The sequence below is a fragment of the Erigeron canadensis genome, chromosome 1, assembly GCF_010389155.1.
Source record: "Erigeron canadensis isolate Cc75 chromosome 1, C_canadensis_v1, whole genome shotgun sequence".
Classification (NCBI taxonomy): domain Eukaryota; kingdom Viridiplantae; phylum Streptophyta; class Magnoliopsida; order Asterales; family Asteraceae; genus Erigeron; species Erigeron canadensis.
The window spans coordinates 48,299,454-48,320,001 of record NC_057761.1 but is presented as its reverse complement, the minus strand read 5'-3'; the positions used below and the strand labels follow the sequence as shown (position 1 = coordinate 48,320,001).

The 20,548-nt window shown below is 33.8% G+C and overlaps 2 protein-coding genes across 2 annotated transcripts; one reads left to right on the top strand and one right to left on the bottom strand.

Annotated features, from left to right (window-relative positions):
* Positions 1-7,339: 7,339 nt before the first annotated feature.
* On the top strand, positions 7,340-11,162 carry LOC122601485 (branched-chain-amino-acid aminotransferase 5, chloroplastic-like). Its single transcript, XM_043774243.1, has 10 exons — positions 7,340-7,527; positions 7,644-7,729; positions 7,845-8,019; positions 9,147-9,323; positions 9,399-9,530; positions 9,712-9,810; positions 9,908-10,024; positions 10,139-10,234; positions 10,476-10,588; positions 10,861-11,162. The coding sequence occupies exons 1-10, from the start codon at positions 7,402-7,404 to the stop codon at positions 10,976-10,978; spliced, it is 1,239 nt and encodes a 412-aa protein (XP_043630178.1). The 5' UTR covers positions 7,340-7,401; the 3' UTR covers positions 10,979-11,162.
* Positions 11,163-13,029: 1,867 nt separating this feature from the next.
* On the bottom strand, positions 13,030-19,584 carry LOC122608679 (psbP domain-containing protein 5, chloroplastic). The gene is made up of 11 exons (XM_043781773.1): positions 19,475-19,584; positions 19,179-19,339; positions 18,570-18,678; positions 18,090-18,139; positions 17,542-17,609; positions 17,349-17,447; positions 16,805-16,864; positions 16,632-16,691; positions 16,050-16,104; positions 15,549-15,598; positions 13,030-13,331 (listed from the first exon to the last, which is right to left on the bottom strand). Exons 1-11 carry the CDS (start codon positions 19,552-19,554, stop codon positions 13,233-13,235), a joined length of 891 nt encoding a protein of 296 aa, XP_043637708.1. The 5' UTR covers positions 19,555-19,584; the 3' UTR covers positions 13,030-13,232.
* Between the last annotated feature and the right edge of the window lie 964 nt (positions 19,585-20,548).

The following is a 20,548-nucleotide window of genomic DNA, read 5'->3' as shown; positions in this document are numbered from 1 at the left end:
AAAGCTGCATTATCAGATCCGGAATCTGACAAATGGCTTGAAGCTACAAAGGTGGAAATGAAATCCATGAAAGACAATCAAGTCTAGAGCTTGGTTGATCTTCCACAAAATGCTCAAACTATTGGGTGTAAGTGGATCTTCAAGAAGAAGACTGACATGGATGGAAATGTACATACCTATAAAGCTCGTTTCGTGGCGAAAGGTTATACTCACCGTTTCGGTGTTGATTATGAAGAAACCTTTTCTCCAGTTGCGGACATTAGAGCTATTAGGATTCTCTTAGCCATAGTTGCGTACTATGACTTTGAGATATGGCAAATGGATGTTAAGACTGCCTTCTTAAATGGTTACTTGGATGAAGAAGTCTATATGGATCAACCGGAAGGTTTTATTGATCCAAAACATCCCAACAAAGTATGCAAGCTTCAAAGATCCATTTATGGACTAAAGCAAGCATTAAGAAGTTGGAATAAACGGTTTGATGAAGAATTCAAAAAGTTTGGTTTCGTTCAAAATCCCGATGAGCCATGTGTATATCGCAAAGCTAGTGGGAGTAATGTTACTTTCCTTGTCTTATATGTCGATGACATATTAATCATAAGAAAACACATTCCAATGTTGCAAGATCCCATCTTGGAAAGTGTTTTGCCATGAAAGATTTAGGAGAAGCGGCATTTATTATTGGAATCAAGATCTACCGAGATAGATTAAAGCGGTTGTTTAGATTAAGTCAAAGTGCTTATATTGATAAGATCGTGAAGCGATTCAAGATTGAGAATTCTGAGCGTGGTTTCGTTCCCATGTAAGAAAGACTTAACTTATCTAGCAAGAACAGTGCTTCTACACCTAATGAGGTGGAGTATATGCGAAAAATCCCTTATGCTTCGGTTGTGGGATCTATTATGTATGCGATAAGATGCACTAGACCTGATATTGCGTTCGCGCAAAATATAGTTAGCCACTATCAGCAAAATCCTGTAAAGGATCATTGAATTGCTGTAAAGAATATTCTTAAGTACATGTGTGCTACTAAAGAGTTATTCTTGGTGTATGGAAGAAATCCTGATCCAGAATTCAAAGTGAATAGATACTGTGATGTTGGATTTTAGACTGATAAATGTGATTCAAAATATCAGTCGGGATACGTCTTCATTATTTAAATGAAGGCACGGTGGAATGCTATGAGCTAAAAACCACAGTCGCCATGTCTGCAACAGAGTCTGAGTACATTGCCGCCTCAGAAGCCGCAATGGAAGCAGTCTGGATAAGGAAGTTCATTAGCGGGCTCGACGTGATCCCCTCAAATGAATTACCCACTGATTTGTACTGTGATAATACCGGTGCATTAATCATTGCCAACGAACCCGGAGTTCAGAAAGGTGCCAGACATTATGCTAGACGATATCACTATGTTCGAGAGCAGATCGAACTAAAAGAGATCAATTTACTCAAAGTTCACACAGATTTTAACTTAGCTGATCCTTTCACAAAAGCTTTGTCTAGGCCCAAGCTTGAAAGGCATGCCGATGGCATAGGACTTAAATTAGCTACTTATTTCATGTAAATCTGTTATTTCGGTATTTGGATAAGGGATGTTAAATAATTTATATTTTCTATAATGAAATAAAGTACTTGATATGTTTGATTTCATTCAATATTAAATTGTGTCCTATATTTGCATGTTTAATCCTTGAATATTTCATTTAATATTGTATATATTATTGAATATTCTAAATTGTCCATTGTCGATTAATTATATGGGAATATAATTAAACGAAGACAAATGTGAGTGATTGGTTATATTCTTGGAATATGTAATGGATGGATCCCACCAAACTCACATGATATCCATAGCGGATGCATATCGGACTACCCCACTAACGAATTATCACTTTATGGATCATCGTCATTAAGTGAAATTCGCAAATGGTTACTTTTATTGATCCTTTGACTTGAGATACAAGTAGGTCAGCATATATGAATCGCACTTACTAGATATAGTTCTAACTCACCTGAATAAGGGGGTACATAAAGGGCTATTTTCAGAAAGCGTCGTGAAATATGATGACTGACACGTGTAGTCAATATAGGATTTGTTCCTTCAATTTGAAATTGAAGTATGATACCGTTTGGCGCCCTCATTAGGACTAATTAAGATGTTTGCATGGCCCTGCCCAAATAAATCCAGATTGTTCTCGATTATATTTGGTAATCATTAATTAGTTATAGAATGAGAAACATAATCGTTAAATTATGAAATGATCTCGATCCATATTCATATTTAACAAAGGTATCTGAACAAAGGGATAATAAATGCCTTAACCATTTAAACAGTACTTAAATGTTTTCGGGAGCATTGGCGTGTTGCTAGACGCTTACCAATGTTATTACCTTCATTCGTTACGAGCTCAAGTGGGAGCTGTTGGAATATGATCACGTAAAATGAACGTATGTCCGAAAAGTATTTAAGCCTACGGGGTCACACCTCAACGTGAATGTAACTATAAATTGATTAATATATTAAATGTAATTTATTAATTAATTTGATCACGGAAAACTTAAGGAGGTTCGTTAAAAGAGTTAAAAGTTAACGGTACTTAATTAACGAACTTAACGGAGAAGAGTTGGAATTAGGAAACAATTAGGAAACCCCTCTAGAATGTTCTGGGGGGGGGGGGGGACGGTCGACCAAAGGGGTCCAAAACCCTCAAGACTTGGCCATTAAGTTTCCTAAGCCTATAAATAGAAGCCTAGGTTAATTGTTTTTCACACACAATTAATTAGGTTTTCTAAAACCCTAAAAATCTCTTCTCTCTCTCTCCCCTTGGTTCGTTCGACTACCACAAGAAGAAAAGGGTTTTTGGTTTTTGCTTGGGTCGAAATTAGTAGCTAGAAACAAAGGGTTGTTCGGTTCGTGATCAAGTACTAGCATACATACGTTCCACTGTTGAGTGTGCAATCGTAGAGAGGTTAAGTTAAACCTTGTTCTTATCTTCAATCTCTCCATTATAAGGTACAAATTCTATACTTTGGTTAATTAATTAAACTACATAGATCTTGTCTTCCGTTCCGTGCTTTGTGATTTGTTGTGATAATTAGTTATAAAACCCAACACTTGTTATAGCTTCCCATTCTTCGTCATAAGGGTTTTTAATCCATACATCTTTTATATCAGTCGTGCTATTTTCCATCATCCCCATTCCCCTTAGCTTAGAGAAGCACTTGTTGCTTTTCCATACGAGTTGATTTACCTTAACATGAATGGGATGGCAAATAGAAAAGAAAGCATCAAAGAGTCGTGTGAGCTCCCTGAATCGATCATCATCCAAACTTATTATAAGGGATAGTTGTTGGACATTAGTAGCCGGAAACATGACCCCTTTTCTAAGATCATCAACATCCCGAGTGTTCAGGGAGATGAATGGTGATTCATAACTGGAAGGCAATCTTAATTATATAAATGCCATACTTGCTTCTTAAATTAAGTACTTCCCTAACTTAAGGAAAAATGAAGTTTCAAGTGGATTTTCCTGGTTAAGTATAAGCAAAATTTGTTGGGGAGCAATGGTTGGAAACAAAAGAGTTGGTAGCTAGTGTCAATAAGCTTGTAGCCCGACATCAAGTATAGGGTGAGCCACTTGAGAGAGAACTAGTGATAACCAACCTTTCCGAAGCCCAACTCGTCATTTGAAGATTCAAGTTTTCTGAGATAAAGAAATTACTTAGATTTAATCATATCAAAAAAATGCATCATCAATGATCATACCTTGTAAATGTAGCCAAGTCAGGCTTCTTCCTAACAAACAAGTCGTGGCATTTGTAGTTTTGAAAGGTAATATGTTTTTCTGAATCATCACAACACAATCTGTAATAAAAGAATTTAAGATGTGGGACATTATTGATTTTAAAGAGTGGTGACACCACTTTGTAACTGTACACCACCAAACATGCATATCATGATTGTACTGTATAACACCTTAAAACATATTTCGTGATTAATTTGTACTCGTAAAAGCCAGAGGTTATTTCGTATTTGCCCTACCACTCTGGCGCTCCCTCTTGTTATTACCGATTTACCGTAGCTAATTTTACACCCATATTACTTAATTACTTACATTATTGGCCCCTCCCAATTTCTTTACTTGTATTCTTAAAAACAAGCTAGGTTCTATAAAACTTATGCGAGACCATACATGGGGGCTTAGGCAAATGGTAAAATGGACGACCGTGTGAGGTCCGATTTTTCAAGTGCCCATATTTTTAAATTTCATATATACATATATGTGTGAAATTATATTTTATATAGTGTTTATGCCTTTATTAATAAACTATCAGCATTTTGAGTGGTTGTTAAGACGTTAGGTACAAACATATTTTGGTTTTTAGCTCCCCAAGTCAAATTCATTGTTCTTAGCTTAGGGGTCATTCTTCAAGCTCGTCCTAGACCCAAATTTCCTTAGAGCCGGCCTGCAGACCAATATCGATATTTGTTAGTCTCTGAACGTGTTTACTTTAATAACATTAAGCTTAAAATAATTTTTAAAATAACAATATAAATATAGTGTTTTATCTAAAAAACAATCATTATATTCCTTCAGGGAAAAAGTATAAATGATACTCCATGATTTATTTTATTACTATATCCCTTCTTATATAATCTGAAACGTGCACATTTCTCCACAAATTTTTTAAGGTCGTAGTGGTTTCCAACAGAATGAGAATATTACCTTTACAGTTTTACGTGGAAAAAAAAAGTGTTGGTTGTTTAGACAAGAATGTTGATAGTTTGGCTCATACTAGCCGTATACGTGCATTCACATTGTAAACAAGAACCGTTAAGTGTTCATACTTTGATCGGTTCATATTAATAAAGAAACATAATTTGTTAGTGTTTAAAAAGAAAATACAGGAATAAATTACATATGTATGACAAAAATAAGCTGGTAATTAAAGATATGATACTTTCACGAATATACTTGTAAACCATCAAAATCATTTACATTATGCATATTTGCTAATTAACCTAGCTCCCAAACACGTTTGGTTTAGTAATTAGTAAGATAAAGTCGTTAAAGCAATATATTTAAAAACACAATATACGTGCTTCATACATAATAAAATCTGGCCACAAACCATTATAATACATATTCCTTCATGATAAAAGAAAAATCATTAATTATTATACATGCATCATATATGCATGAGTCAAGACACTATAAATTTTTCAATTGTGTAGTAGAGATACAAAGTAAAAAAAAAAAAAAGAGCCAGCAAAAATAGTATAATGGAGACCACCATCGATCTTTCAAAAGCTGTGACCATCACCGCCGGTCATGAAGACAACAAGGTACATATTTTGTTTGTGGCATGTAGTCTTTTAGCAATTTATGTATAGGTTTTAATGCACCGTATATAATGCTATATAAATAATTTTGTAACTGCGTAATAAAATCTAATAAATTTTGTATTTCTAATTGAATCATATAAAATACGAGTTTTGGCCTAGCAATATCGGGGTAACCTTTTAAACACTAGTTTTAGACCCATCATTTATACCACTAATCTTTTAAACACCCCATACACAAAAATAAGGCTAGTTTTTACCTTAAATCATATATTATGATGGACGAATCGGGGACGAGTTAAAGAAAACCCAAAATATAACTCAATAAGTTACCAAACCTATTGGCAAATTTATACCATATAAATAACAATTTGATTTAAAGTGACAAATTACTCTTGTAGTAATCCAATAATCTATATATATTAACAAGTTTGTGTGTTATTGCGGGTACAAGTATAAACACATACGAATCGTAACAAGCTAATATAAGCCGATTGTTTTATTTATAAGGGTTAGTGCGTCGAAATGTAACCAACTGTGCCCAAAAAGTTATAGTGTGCATGAACTAAGTCCGACCTATATCTTATGCAGAAACTTAGTAAAATATGTTTATATCATGCAACTTTTTGGATATGGTTTATTACATTTTGACGCACTAAACCCTGTTTATAATTCAATAAGAAAAAATAACATAGAAACAAATAATCAATAGATGTTAATATCGTTGCGAGTATAAATATTAGTACATATGAATCTTAACCCGACAATAGAAAGGTAGCCCGCCAATGTGATTGTTAGAGTATTTGTTTGACACAATTTTTTGTGAATTGATCATTGTGAATCTTAACCCGATAGTAAAAAAAACGATTAATTTATTTAGAATCTAGATCTCGAATGAAAAATAAAATAAAATAACAGAGACGTAGGTAGCTCGCTCGCTTAATTTCCATTCACTTGACAGTGCCGTTTGTGATTTGAATTAACAATTGACATATGGATGAATATTAACGCGATAATAAATTAATCAAATACACCAAAACCTTCATTATTTTCATCGTGGATTTGATATTTGGGTTAATATTTATCTATTAATTCTATAATAAACAGGTGCTTATAATAAAATGATTAATTAATATCCCCCCAATGAGGGGTGGGTCGTGCATAGGGATGGCAAAAAGACTCGTACCCAATGAGAAAAACCGAAACCTGACATTTTTGGGTCGGGTTTAAGTCCGGATACGCGGGTCTAAGGGCGGGTATGGGGATGATATTAGGTTTTTTTACAGGTCCGGGTCCAGAGATGGTTTTAGTTTAAAACCCGCATACCCGACCCGTATACCCGAAACCCGCCCCGAATCCATATACTCGACCCATATATGTTACACTATATTATATAAGGGAAAAGGGAATATAAGGCTGTCCGGCACCTAAGCTTAGGCGTGGAAACCCTCACATACTAATATTTTATTATTTCTTCTTTAATGAATAAATGCATGGGCCCCCATGATTTTTATGGATTAAAAAAATAATCGGTGAGTGTTCCACACCTAAGCTTAGATACCCGACAGTCTTATATTTTCATCCCCATTATATAAATATATATTTTATATTTCCAATATGTATATAAAGCAATGTATTGCCAAACTAAGTTAACATATTAGTAATCACATATACAAATCTATATATGGACTTTACAATCTTTATTACATTTATATTTTGATATCAGTAGAACAATTCGACATATGTTGCTTGTAATGAATTTTTAAAAACCATAAATTTGTTAACGAATCCCCGATTATCCGTGAAAAAACCCGTTATTAGACAGCTAGTAGATAAACGGGGACCGTCGGATCCGAGTCCGAGTTTAGGACAGAGATTTTTAATCGAGTCCGGATTCGAGATTACATATACCCGGACCATACCTGGCACGTTGCCATCCATAGTCGTGCATGACTCGAATATTCAAAACTCACACAAATCCCCTTCAAAACAATTACACAGTCACAAATCCATTAGTTAGAAAAATATAAAATAAAATAAATAAAACCCAGAAACCCATGGAGACCGCCGCCGGGTTCTCAAACGCCGCCGCCGCCACCCTCGCCGGCCTTAGAAATGGTGGTCAACTCTCCCGGTCTTCTCGCCACAAAACTTCCTTTTCTTTTTTTCCTCCTAATAACAAGGTAACCTTTTAACATTTCATATTTGTCCTTTTTTTCTTAAAGTTTATTAGCATTATACATCCAAAAAAAATAAAATTCAGATTTATATTTAATTATTCGTTTTATTCTAATTGAAGTTGCGATTAACTCCGGTGAATACCCCCCTTACTTTTGGTTGTCGCACGAGCAATGCACGAGCTGTTAATTTGGATTCTGCCATCAGGTTTATATATAGATACAGACTGTTTTATTGTTATTGTAGTTATTAAGAATGGAATGGAATGAAATGAAATGTGAGTTTGTATAAGATAATGAAGTAGTATCTTTTTATCATGTAGTGTGCCAAATGAGACAGTTGAGCTTGATTGGGATAACCTTGGATTCGGGCTAGTCAATACAGATCATATGTATATGATGAAATGTTCACTAGGAGATACTTTTTCCAAAGGGGAATTAGTGCCTTTTGGGAACATCGAGATCAATCCGTCTGCCGGTGTCTTAAATTACGGCCAAGTTAGTTCTCCATACTCTCTCTCTTTTGTATCTTATTGCTTTATATAGTAGGACTATCTTTGGTGATGAAAAGGCTTGATCTTTAAGAGTTGTTGCCATAGTCAAAAAGCTGAAAATCTTTCAAGATAAGCATTATGTTCACAAGCTAAAAGTTTCAGCACGAGAAAGTCCTTCCACTTTGTGCGGTACTTGGCCTAGGCGGTTGATTACTCGGCGAGTATTTAATACTTGACCATAGACTGAGGAGACTTGGGCTCACCCGGCCTAAAACCTCGTCTGGTCAAAAATTATGTTAAACTCGGTCAAAATTTAGGATGTTTGTAGTAGTTCACTAGTTCAGGTAGAACCAGTAGAAGCAACCATGCTTATAGACCTTTTCTTACTAATTCTGCTCTTCCTATTTTCTCATTTCTTTTTTTTTTTATTATTTTACAGAGGGGCTTTTTTTTTTAGTTCTTTCTACATATTTGGGTTTCAGTTTCCTATAAGAGCGTCTCCAATGGAGAGGTTGATAAAAGCTTTTTACTTAACTATTAGAGCAAAGACTTTTTATACAATCACTCGAAAATTTTCAAGTCTTTGGAGGAGAGAAACACACTCTCTCTCTCTCTTCTAAACTATAATACTAAAAAATGTTTCAAAGACTTATTCTTTGGTTTTACCATTGGAGGAAAAGTTTTTTTGTTATATCTTTGATAAAAAGCCTTTAAAAAACTACCATTGGGGATGCTCTAAGCATTAATAATTGCAATATATTCAACAAAAAATATTTCCCGATATGTTCTCCATATCAGATTATTAGCAGCTGTCCTAGAAAGTTGGACTTGGATGCTTAAAATGTGGAAATTTTGATCGTTTAGTTTTTATATTTTATATAATTATTTTTTAATCTGTAGCATGCTTTTAAGGGTTGAATGACATAACATTAAATTTGTAATAGATTACCTGGTTGCATTTTTGTCATCATTTTTACATTCATTATTGCACTTAAGAGGTTTTTGTCTTTTTGCATATTAATCTTACATTTTCTCTTGATTCATGTTCTGATAGACAATGGAAGACTTAATTTTGGTTATTCTACTACTATTGTAACTAAAATATGATTAAACCCTTTTGTAAATGTGAAGGGATTGTTTGAAGGTCTAAAAGCATATCGCACAAAAGATGGCAATATTTTACTGTTCCGGCCTGAGGAAAATGCTAAAAGGATGATAGCAGGAGCAGAGCGTATGTGTATGCCTTCTCCTTCTGTTGACCAGTTTTTGCAAGCTGTTAAATCCACTGTATTGGCAAATGAAAAATGGGTAATGCATGATTCTGAGTGCAGTATTTGTAACTTCACATAGAGACACGTATATGACTTTTCTGCCCTTTTTTAGATACCTCCTCCCGGCAAAGGCTCACTGTACATAAGGCCACTGCTTATGGGAAGTGGAAGCGTACTTGGTCTTGCACCAGCCCCAGAATATACTTTTCTTATATATGTTTCTCCCGTGGGTAACTATTTCAAGGTATGTTATTTATAAATGTTATCTTAAAGGTCTACCAACTCTTTTTGAAAAAATATAGTGATCTGTGGTATGCTTTTGATTTATGTTTCGAGTTCCTCATAAGAAGACGGCAGAAACTTTTGCAAGATCAAGTCTATTTGTATGAATAGTTTATGCAAGTTTCTTTGCTTTGTGATGCTAGGAAGGTTTGTCACCAATAAACCTTATAGTTGAGACTGAAATGCATCGAGCAACCCCTGGAGGCACCGGAGGTGTAAAAACCATCGGAAACTATGCTGCGGTACACGTCTATCAATGCTATTTTCTTCAATTTGTAATTATGTCTCCATTTCATCTTGATTTTCAATAATATTTGGTATTTTTTACATATGTTGTAGGTTCTGAAGGCGCAAGGTGCTGCAAAAGCCAAAGGATATTCTGATGTCTTGTATCTTGACAGTGCACATAAGAAGTACTTGGAAGAGGTCTCCTCTTGTAATATTTTTGTTGTAAAGGTAATATAATTTGTTCTAAATGTATATTCAAATGTTTCTAATCTCGTCTGCCTTTTAGTTACCATTCTTTTTGTAACTAATACAACTATTTTGCTGTAATTGAATGTGGTACAGGGCAATACAATATCCACTCCAGACATAAAAGGTACTATCCTACCAGGGATCACACGGAAGAGTATTATAGATGTGGCACGTGATCAAGGATTCGAGGTACTTGAATGTTATTGCTCATTTTGAAAAATGTCTACAATTCAAAAGGGAAATATGATTTGCACATCTGATCTGGCAAAGTGTGGGTTTAGACAATGTGACACAATCACACCTGTCTTAAATATCTAAAATACGCTTTAAGTTATAATGAAGTAACAGCCAAATATATGCATTCATATATTTGAATAAAAGATTGGGTTAGGGTAATAAATGTTAATTTTGTGTACTTGCATATATCCAGGTTTATGAAAAACCGGTAACAGTGGATGAGTTGCTTGATGCCGATGAAGTGTTTTGTACTGGAACTGCTGTGGTTGTATCTCCCGTGGGTAGCATAACTTATCAAGGAAAAAGGTAAACACTTGTGGATTTCAGTTTTATGTTTCGGTCTTTATTGACGGCCAGATTATCACCTGAAAAATGAAATGGAAGCTTAAGCCCTTATTTTGCCCTTCACTTGAAAAGGAGAACTTAAAAGATTTCATTGTTGTAGATGACTTTGCATACCATATCTGACCCAACTGTACTTTTACACTAGGGCACAATTTTTTTTCCGTTTCTCCTTTCTCATCATGTTAGTTATTTGATAATCTTGATCATTTAATATGGTTTATGTGTGCGTGCAGAGTGAATTATGGAAGCTCTGGTGTAGGACTTGTGTCACAACAACTTTATTCTGGGTTAACAAGGCTACAAATGGGTCTCACTGAAGACAAGATGGGTTGGATTGTTGCACTCAAGTAGTTTCTTGTGTTCTCTCTTTTCACTTTGTCGTTCTCTTGCTTCTTTCATCATTTGTAATATGATTTCGCTTAGAAGTATTAAGGGTTACTATGTTTAATCCTTAATTTAGACTTTTTTCCCCTGAGTTGTGGATCTATAGTTGTTGATCACTTCTGCGTTGGTAAAGTAATGATATCTTTTTAAAGTTTAAACAATATACAAAATATTTAGCAATAATAACCGAAATACCGTAATGAGCTATTACTGCACCAAACAGGCTTTAGTGGGAGGGAGGTTGATTAAAATCTTGCTTAAGCTCCCCTCAAAAAGACTCTAGTGGACTTTGACACCATAACCCTTAATGTCGCTACAATACTAGCTTCCTCAAAATCTTGTTTTCTCAAGTTAGTTTATATATGAAATGAAAAGAAGATGAGTGAATAGAAAAGAAAAAGACAAGTTTCTTACCTTCGGAATCATCCCAAAAGTGGGTTGATATTTTTTACATTAAAATCTATTAGATTTTCCTTTTCATTCTTTTAACTTTCTTTGCTAAAGAAAACTTAAGAACACAATATATTTTAAAATCTCTTTGAATCGTTTCCTTTCCATCCTGCCGGGATTGGTTTATCTAAGAATCTTTGATAACCTTATTTTAAAAAATGTAGTAGATTTTGTTTGTGACTTTATTTAAGAAAGTTCTCGGGGCCAAGTATGTTGGCCAAAATTGAAGTTGTGCCCCAATATATATATATATATAGTTAGTTTCTTTTATATATATACACATACATGTATTATAGTCTATAGACCTATATAGGCACAGAATGTTTGTAAACAGCTAGTGACCTAAAGTTTCAGGATATGTTCGACCAAAGATTTTACCTACCCAATAGTAAAATCCTGCAAAAGTATTCGATCAAACTTTGTTTGTATTTGTTTGTTTAGTAAATGAACAAACATAAACAAGATTTTGTGGTCGTTGTTTCACTTATATTCGTGAAGATTCGGAGTTTGTGTTTGTTAATGTTCGTTATGTGGTTGTTCTTTCATATCCTGTATGAATCATACGCATAGTACTTGTAATAAAATAGAAAATAATTACCTAACCAAATAAACACAAACATAATACGGGACTGGGTTAGTATATATTGAGATTGACGAACATAATCATGTACTATTTGTGTGTATGTTTATTTATCTTCTCAAACCTTCCCAATTGGACAATCACTAACATAGTAACATTCTTAACTTTTTAATAATTAATATGCTTTGTTCAATGTTCATGTCTGTTCTTCGGTTAAACCTAGGTAAATGAACACGAACACAAAAGCCTGTTCGTTTAAGAATTCATGTTTGTTTGTTCACTTAAACTTATCCAGACCCAACATAAAAAAGCAGCATTCATGTTCAGATCATTTACTTAGATCCTGAACTTGATCTTTTCTCTTTACTGTCTACATTCTTATGCGTCGTTCCAATAGATTTCATATTCATAATACAATATGAAAACTTTATGCAATCATTTATATGTAGAAACAATTCAGCCTGGTTAATAAACGTGTAACTTTGTGCACTTGTCTATATCCAGCTTAAGAAACCGGTAACTGTGGATGATGAGTTGCTTGATGCTGATGAGCCTTTTGTGCTGGAACTGCTGTGGTTCTATCCCCTGTTGGCAGTATTACTTTTCGAGGCAAAAGGTGAACTCTTTTGGCGCTTTTCAGTTTTTTGTGTTGCCTTGTTAATTGATTCCTAGATACTCAGTAATTTACTATTCCTAGATAATTTACTAGTTATGAAATAAAAGGTTAAGCCTTTAGCTTTGACCTCACCTACATTTACAGTATTGCATTGAACACCATTTTCTATAGAGGATCAGCTTTCATCATGTTTGTTATCTGCTAATCTTGATCATCCGGTGTCGTTTATGTGTGCATGCAGAGTGAGTTATGGAAGCGCTGGTGTAGGACTTGTGTCGCAACAACTTCATTCCAGGTCAACAAGGCTACAGATGGGTCTCATTGAAGACAAGATGGGTTAGTAGCTTCTTTTGCTCTCCTTAGAAAAGTAAATTAGTCTAAATTACATCAGTAGTTTTAAAGCTCTGTGCATCCAAATAGCTGCTACAAAATCATTGGATAATCAATGTGAACTTAAGACACTAAATGTCGTATGATCATAATGGCTATGGAATCACAAATTCCAAATCCTAGTCTGTACAAATTCAAGGTCCTCAATCAATCAAAATTTCACAAGAAAACTGATCATAGACTGATCACCAGAATCTCCACGGATCCTTGCCTGGTGGAACATAGTTTGCACTTGGAGGGAGAAGCCTAAATGAATTTACAGTTTTTTCCAGGACAGGTCCCATCTGTATCAAATACATAAAAAAAAATTCCAAATCAGATTCCCCATCAAAAATATAATGGTTAAAGTAGCCATAACATGATCCAATACACCAAAACATCACCTTGAGCCATCTTGTCATATTCTTATTACTAATACTAGATTATAACCCGCGTAATACGCGGATAAATATATATAACTATCAAAATACTAATATTTCATGATATTCCATATTGACAAATTGTAAATAAAAGGTGTTGCAAAACAATAATGCTATATTTGTTTACATAAAATTAAATGAGTTAAAATATATGTAAAAAAAGAATTGCATGACATAGATATAAAAAAAACAGAGATTCTAGTGATCAATTTTCCACATACCTAATCTTCATATTATCTTTGTATCATTTTATTAATTTAGCCAATAAGTTGGTGACTCATTAGTAAGGTCTTAGGCATTGTGGAAATACATCAGGGTTCGAATCCTACTTCCTACATTGGTAGGAGTGGATTATTAGGGAGAGTTTTCGGAAATCTTGGGTTTTATCCCAGACATGCTTGGTTTGAGCTACACATGTGGTGCCTTGAATGCTAACTACTAATCACCACCTATTAACTCGCTGTTCAAATTTTTTTATTTATTTATTAATTTAACGATATAAATAAAAGATGTTGAAAAACGGTGATGTTGTCATTTTTATATATTTTTTTATTAATTTTAGACGCCATATACACATCAGGAATATCTTTTATTTAAATACCATAAGATATTAACAATGAAAATTAAAAAACTTATAGCTATAACCTATATTTATTACGTTATGATATCGTCATTTTTATATTTTTTTTGATTAATTTTAGACACCATATACACATCAGGAAGACAGGAATATCTTTTATTTAAATATCATAAGCTATTAACAATGAAAATTAAAAAAACTTATAGCTATAACCTATATTTATTACGATATATGATAAAAATATACATAAAGTTATAATTTGACAAAAATAAAATAAAATCAAAAAAGTTGTTTTAAATAATAATATAAAATTTAAGAATCATTTTTCATATTATACCATTAAATTAATTACTTTCTATAATTATAAGATGTAGGAAATTACTTTCCATAATTAGTGACCATATTTAAATTATTTGATTAATATTAAATCTAAAAAATTTATAAAAGGTATATGACATCAGCGTTTTGATCTAATGGTTCTAATTAAAGGTAGATCTTCATCTAATGGTCCAAACTTCTCCATTTTAGAATTAAGGTCTCTCTTTTTATATATATATTTAGAGATGATTGGCTTGTTGTATGATGTCATTATGAGACATTATATGTTCTTCATATGATGGATGGTATAAGAACGACAATTATTGAAGTTAATATGTTCATATCTTCTAGTCAAGAGTAAAATTGTTAATTATATAATATAATACCGAGGAACTGCTCTTACTGAAGGTTTCCAAAAAAGATGTATGCACATCTTTGATACACTCGTTGATAGGTCAGAGTCCCCAAGAAGTTACCGAGAAACCAGTGTTTCTGTCGATACTGAAGAGTGTTTTGTAAGCACAAAGACACCCATATACACTGGTGACATGCCTAACATGAAAATGTCTCTTAAAAAGGTTCATAGGGGTTAGCCCACTTGGTAGAGGCTCTACCTCTTAAGGAGAAGACCAGGGTGGCAGGGTTCAATTACTTCAATCTCTGACACTGGTGCTTCTTAGTGTTTATTGGAGTAGTATAGGAGTAGAGTACATTCTCCATAAAGAAAAAAGGGTTTATACGGAATGACGTAGCTAGAAGTAAAGTTTTGACCCATACACATAAACATGTGAACTTAGCTAAAGATGATACCAGTCAAGTTGAATGAAAGTGATCTGGAGTATATTTTAATTGCTTAAATCCATTTGAATCACTTTACTACAAAAGGAACAAAACAATGCTGGTGAGTTGACCTGACCCGTAAGACAGAATTAGCACTTCTGACCTAAAATCGTTTTGAAATGTAACCCAACACGCCCATTATGCCACCTCGATACCTAGTTGACCTCATATAAAAACCTGCGTAAATATGCGGGGGAGTTGGCAAACCACTTTGCACTGCCTCATGGTCATTTTGTCTTATTGTTAACCGCATAAATAATAATGCATTGATTGAAATGTACTACGCTATATCATCAATAAATATTTATAAAAAGGGTGTAGATGGGATATGTAGAGAAAAGTACCATGTCCCATTGCTTGTTGAGTGTTGACGCATTCAAAGAGTACAAAAATCCTATAAACAAGAAATGCAGAATGTTAACAAAGTCTTAAAAAGGGGAATCATTTTTGCAACAAAGATGCCCCTCCTTTTCAGGGTGGAAGCTTTTAAAAGAACTTTCCGTAAGCATTTTGCAGATTCTTAGAACAAAACCTTCTTTTTGTGGAAGTTCAAGAGACCAATTACACTATAGAAGGATGGGGGATTTGGTATTTTTTTGGAATGTATACGTATTATGCAATATAACAGGTGTCCTGAAACTTGTGACCAAAATTGCTCATTCTTGAAAATATATTGAAAACAATTCTTCGTTTGCCATGGAAAACTAAGTAATGATAGTGAAAAGGCTATTTGACTAGGTATTTGCAAATGAATAACCTTTGAAGTCATTCCCAGATTCGTTCATGTCCATGTACTAATTTATATTGTCATTGGCTAAACGAACATATATAAAATGGGATCATACCATCACGTTCCACAGATGCAGCAAGATAATGCCGAAAGATGTTTGAATCTTGCACCTGCATTTCCAATATTCGAGAACACCCTTTAACATATCTCTATAGAGGTGGCAGATTTAACCCATAAACATAAATTGTTCATTTTGTGTATGTGTATCTTCTCTAATGGTTAAACTAGAAGACTTAACTAATTACAAAATGGGTCAAAAAGGGCAGGCAAGTAAGAAGTCATTTGAAGTCTACCAAATGCAGACAACATGCTAAATCATTTATAAAACTTTTTTTTATTTATTTATTTTTTTTATAACGGCGAATCACTTTATAAAACTAAGTCTACCAAATGCAGACAACATGCTAAATCACTTTATAAAACTATGTTAGATCGGTAAAAATAATTAATTTAGCTTTTGTGAACATTTTTAGCATATTAATTATTTATCAACGTGTATGTGGGTTGCATTACACTGAAAATTTAGTCTTTTGGATCAATTTCCGTACCAAGCCTGAAGCATGCCTGACTTTTACCGTGTTGCCTCCTATATTTTTTAAGCTAGAGCACATATATTAAGCTAACAAGAGGAACATACAGTTTTTGTAGGTGATTTGCGAACAAGGTATTCATAGTACCAATATGGCTCCCCATCAATCTATGGTACAAAAAGATAAAGCGCAAAGTGAGTAGATGGAGTATAAAAGCAAGCTAACATGGTTCTCGAAATTTAAAACTAAATCAGCTAGAAATGAAGCGTCGATAACTCACTTCAGAAGTATGAGCATCAAGAACTGAACTTTCTGCCATGCGCTGAGTTGTAGTAACTCTCTGTACAAAGTAAAACCACGATTGTCAATCTGAATTCAGGGTCAATTGAAAAAAAAAAAGTCTCTGAAAGGCAAATAGGTTTCAACTGAAAGTATCATCAAGTTTAGGCAGAAAGACTAACAACATCCATGATACTTTTCTTACAGTAATATCTAGAGGTGTGAAGTTGATGGGTCAGGTGGGCCGGATACCATATAGGTCCAAACTAGCAATTTAGTTACTGGTAAAATCAGATCAGGGGGTTAAACCGAAACACCATTGCCAAAACTTTTAAATATTATAAATAGCTAATTTCTCCATTATGATTATATAGCTATATCATTGAACCGTTTCCTTTTAAGCTAATTGTATTAATTTGATGTTTTTATAACTTCTACCCACTTTACTCGCTAGAGATAAAGCGATCCCGGACCGGCATTGACTCTGTCATAATAAGGGTAAAGATTATCACATCTACTGGATATGAAGAAACTTAGTAAAGTACCAAAGCAGACTTGTCAGATAGTACAGAATCAGCAACATCCTTTGCATTCCATGTACTCTTATCTGTTGACTTTAAGAATATTGGATTGGGAGGACCTATCTGAATAAACAAAGAAAAATGAAACCATAAGGAGGATTTTACGCAGAAGAACTCCTTAGATTGACTTTCTGACAATCAAAATTGATCACTATACCGTAATAGATAGGATAAGGTTGTCAATAAAATCAACACGTTCAGACACAATTCGTAGACGTGCATTAGCTGTATCATGATAGAAACAATTCTTTGTGAGCTAATGTCATTTAGAACAGTATACACACTAACACACACTAAAGGTGAGATTTTCGACCCATGTACTTAAATGGGTTGATTCTGGTTGAATGTTTGGCATGAATGGGTCAAGCAGATAAAATTGAAAAGTTGGCTAAAAAGCTAACAGGTAAAACGATTCAAAAGTCGATCAAAACTCATGAAACATAAGACAGTCTAAATCAATTTACTCAAAAAGTAGATTGTTATTGAAGTAATATCATTCTTGTAATCATATTGACACACTAACTACCAGTGGGAAACCAAAAAAATGGGACAAAAGGTTTTCCTGGTCAACCCAATCGGACCCTACTGAGGTATCTATATTGGCCCGTTGCTAAATTTGCTTGACCCACCCATTGTGCATCCTTTAGTACATACATTCATATAACTTTCTTGGTGCAATTTGAAACAAGTAGGCTAATAACTTACGCGACAAAGGTGCTGCAGATGAATAGCGTTCAGGTTTTCGTGACTCCACCCTTCATAAAGATGAAACCATCAGATAAATAGACTTCAAAAACAATCAAATAACACATTTTTAATCTCTTTTATAGGACATGCACCTTCCTTCCTACAAATACTCTTATCACCAAGATGTCGACTGAAAGTTACGCAATTTCCTTTCTAATCCAAATCATTTTTACTTATTTTCCAATTGCAAACTCTAAAGATAACCATGTTTTCTATGCATATATAGTCAATAATGTACAAACTGGTATGCTCTCCGTCCACTCATTTTTGCATCCTAAGACTTCACTAAGTTTAAGGAAACTGTTTGACTAGTTGTTGGCAATGAAGATAACTTTAGCATGAAATGGTAAACAATGTCAATTTCATGGGAAAGAAGAAGTGCATGCTTTAAAGCAACCACATCTTAGCTTCAATTGAATCACAAGATAAGATACAAACCATTTAAAGGAAAATTTCCTGGAAGGCATTTCCAACGGAATTTGATACGAATAAGCATTCAGATCATCAACTATTGGACCCATTTTTAACTCTTCATCAGCACCGGATCCTGAAAAAACCCCAATATTTAAAGGAAAACAGTCTTAAGACAAACAGAAGATACCTGTTCTATAACATAATGCAATTTACTTCCATTTAAACCTTCAACTTAATTATTGACTTTTCAGTTCAAGATTTTCTAACATTGTTACATTTTAATTACAAAAAAATTCATCTTTTTATAAACTGTTTATATGTGTACATACCACGTATATATCTATGTAAAAACGAGCTGCATACGAAACCATATGTACAGATTCTTAATTCTTTTAGGGGCATAAGTACCAACAATAGTGCATAATTTTTACCTATGAACCAAAATGTCAAAAAGATCAAATTAATCAAGTATATGAAACAAGTTAATTGTAAATCATCTTGGAGGCCAGGGAAAACGTCTAGGAAACGGCCACAAGAATACATGTTAGGCAATGCATACTCGATCCAAAAGCTCGACTTTCGCAAATAGTCTGAACCAATTTACAAACAAGCTAATTGTAATGGAAATTATACCTTGAATGGGGAACACAGTAGCAGCAAGCCCAAAAAGAACAATATCCCTTCTTGAAAACCCATTTTGAGTTGTGGGGTCTAAAGATTCACAGCAACAAACTACAAATTTCTTTCTTGATTTACATAGCTTTTGGTTTGATAAACTTATCTTAGCTTGCTCCCTGAAATAATACTCATATCAACACTTATGACACAAAGCTCACTTATGACACATATATAGTATATTGTTATTGTATGTATGTAGATATATACATATAGATAGATATATAGAGAGAGAAAGGAGAAGAAAAAAGAACCTGAAGAGGGAAAGGTTGGGATGGTTGGATATGGCGCCAGAATGTGAGGGAGAGAGGACAGTTTCCATAGAGCTCATCATCCACTTCACTTTGTAATAAAAATTGTGAAAAAAAAAAAGAGGATGATGTAAAGATTAAAAAAAAAAGAATATGGATGTTCTAGTCCTTGTAGTTTCACTTTTATACATATAACACACAAAGTATTTTTTTTTTTTTAATTTTTTTTGAAAGGTGTGAATCATTTGCTCGCAACAGGATCTAGCTTACGTTGTCTTAACCGGATCTACGCTAGAGAGCCCCCTCACCCTCAATACCTAGTAGGAGGAGAAACTCCCAACTAAACCGCCCGAATGCACGACATTTAATTGAGATATGTAAGACTCAAACCTGCTTCACTAGAAGACTTTATTTGTGAAATACCTTGATATGTCATTCCCATGTCTCGAACTCTAAGCTGGTGCTCAATCATTAAGCTATAAGGGGAAGTACACACAAAGTACTTCTACATTATGTTTTTCTTTTTATAGCAGTCGGTTCTATATTATATCGATATTGTAGAATCCTGATACTAATACAATACAGAATTAAGCATGTTTGGGCCGAGGCTAAAAAGATTTACACCATAAATCGATGAATATTGCTATCACTATCTCTACTACATTATAAAGCATTTGTTTACTCTATTTTTTCAACTTTACACAAGTGAAAACTCCAAAATGTCCTTATCATTAATTCATAAGAAATTAAATCTCAGCCACTCATTATTTTTTTCTCTGCTCAAATCTCAACCACTCATTTTTTTCTCACATTCATAAATTTCTCTAATTCATTCAAAACTTTTATCTCAAAAACCGTACATCGATAAATCATAAAAATTATATGAGTGTTCTTAAAATTTCATGCTCTTTCATTAGAGATGTCATTCGATATACTTTCGACGAATTTTTAAATCCGAGGATAGAGTCCGTATGGCTAAGGCATTTAACTATCACACTCTATGACATATCACAACCAATGACCTATCACTCTACCATCTTACTGCCGTAACACGCGAGTACTTACTTTCGTTAGTAA

Bases quoted from the DNA above. Each gene is read 5' to 3' on its own strand.
- LOC122601485 (XM_043774243.1), top strand. From the start codon at position 7,402: ATGGAGACCGCCGCCGGGTTCTCAAACGCCGCCGCCGCCACCCTCGCC. The intron at 7,528-7,643 runs GTAACCTTTTAA...TTCTAATTGAAG, and splicing joins TTTTTCCTCCTAATAACAAG to TTGCGATTAACTCCGGTGAA. The intron at 9,811-9,907 runs GTACACGTCTAT...CATATGTTGTAG, and splicing joins CCATCGGAAACTATGCTGCG to GTTCTGAAGGCGCAAGGTGC.
- LOC122608679 (XM_043781773.1), bottom strand. From the start codon at position 19,554: ATGATGAGCTCTATGGAAACTGTCCTCTCTCCCTCACATTCTGGCGCC. The intron at 17,610-18,089 runs GTAAGTTATTAG...ATCATGATACAG, and splicing joins ATCTGCAGCACCTTTGTCGC to CTAATGCACGTCTACGAATT. The intron at 16,692-16,804 runs GTGAGTTATCGA...TTTGTACCATAG, and splicing joins TTGATGCTCATACTTCTGAA to ATTGATGGGGAGCCATATTG.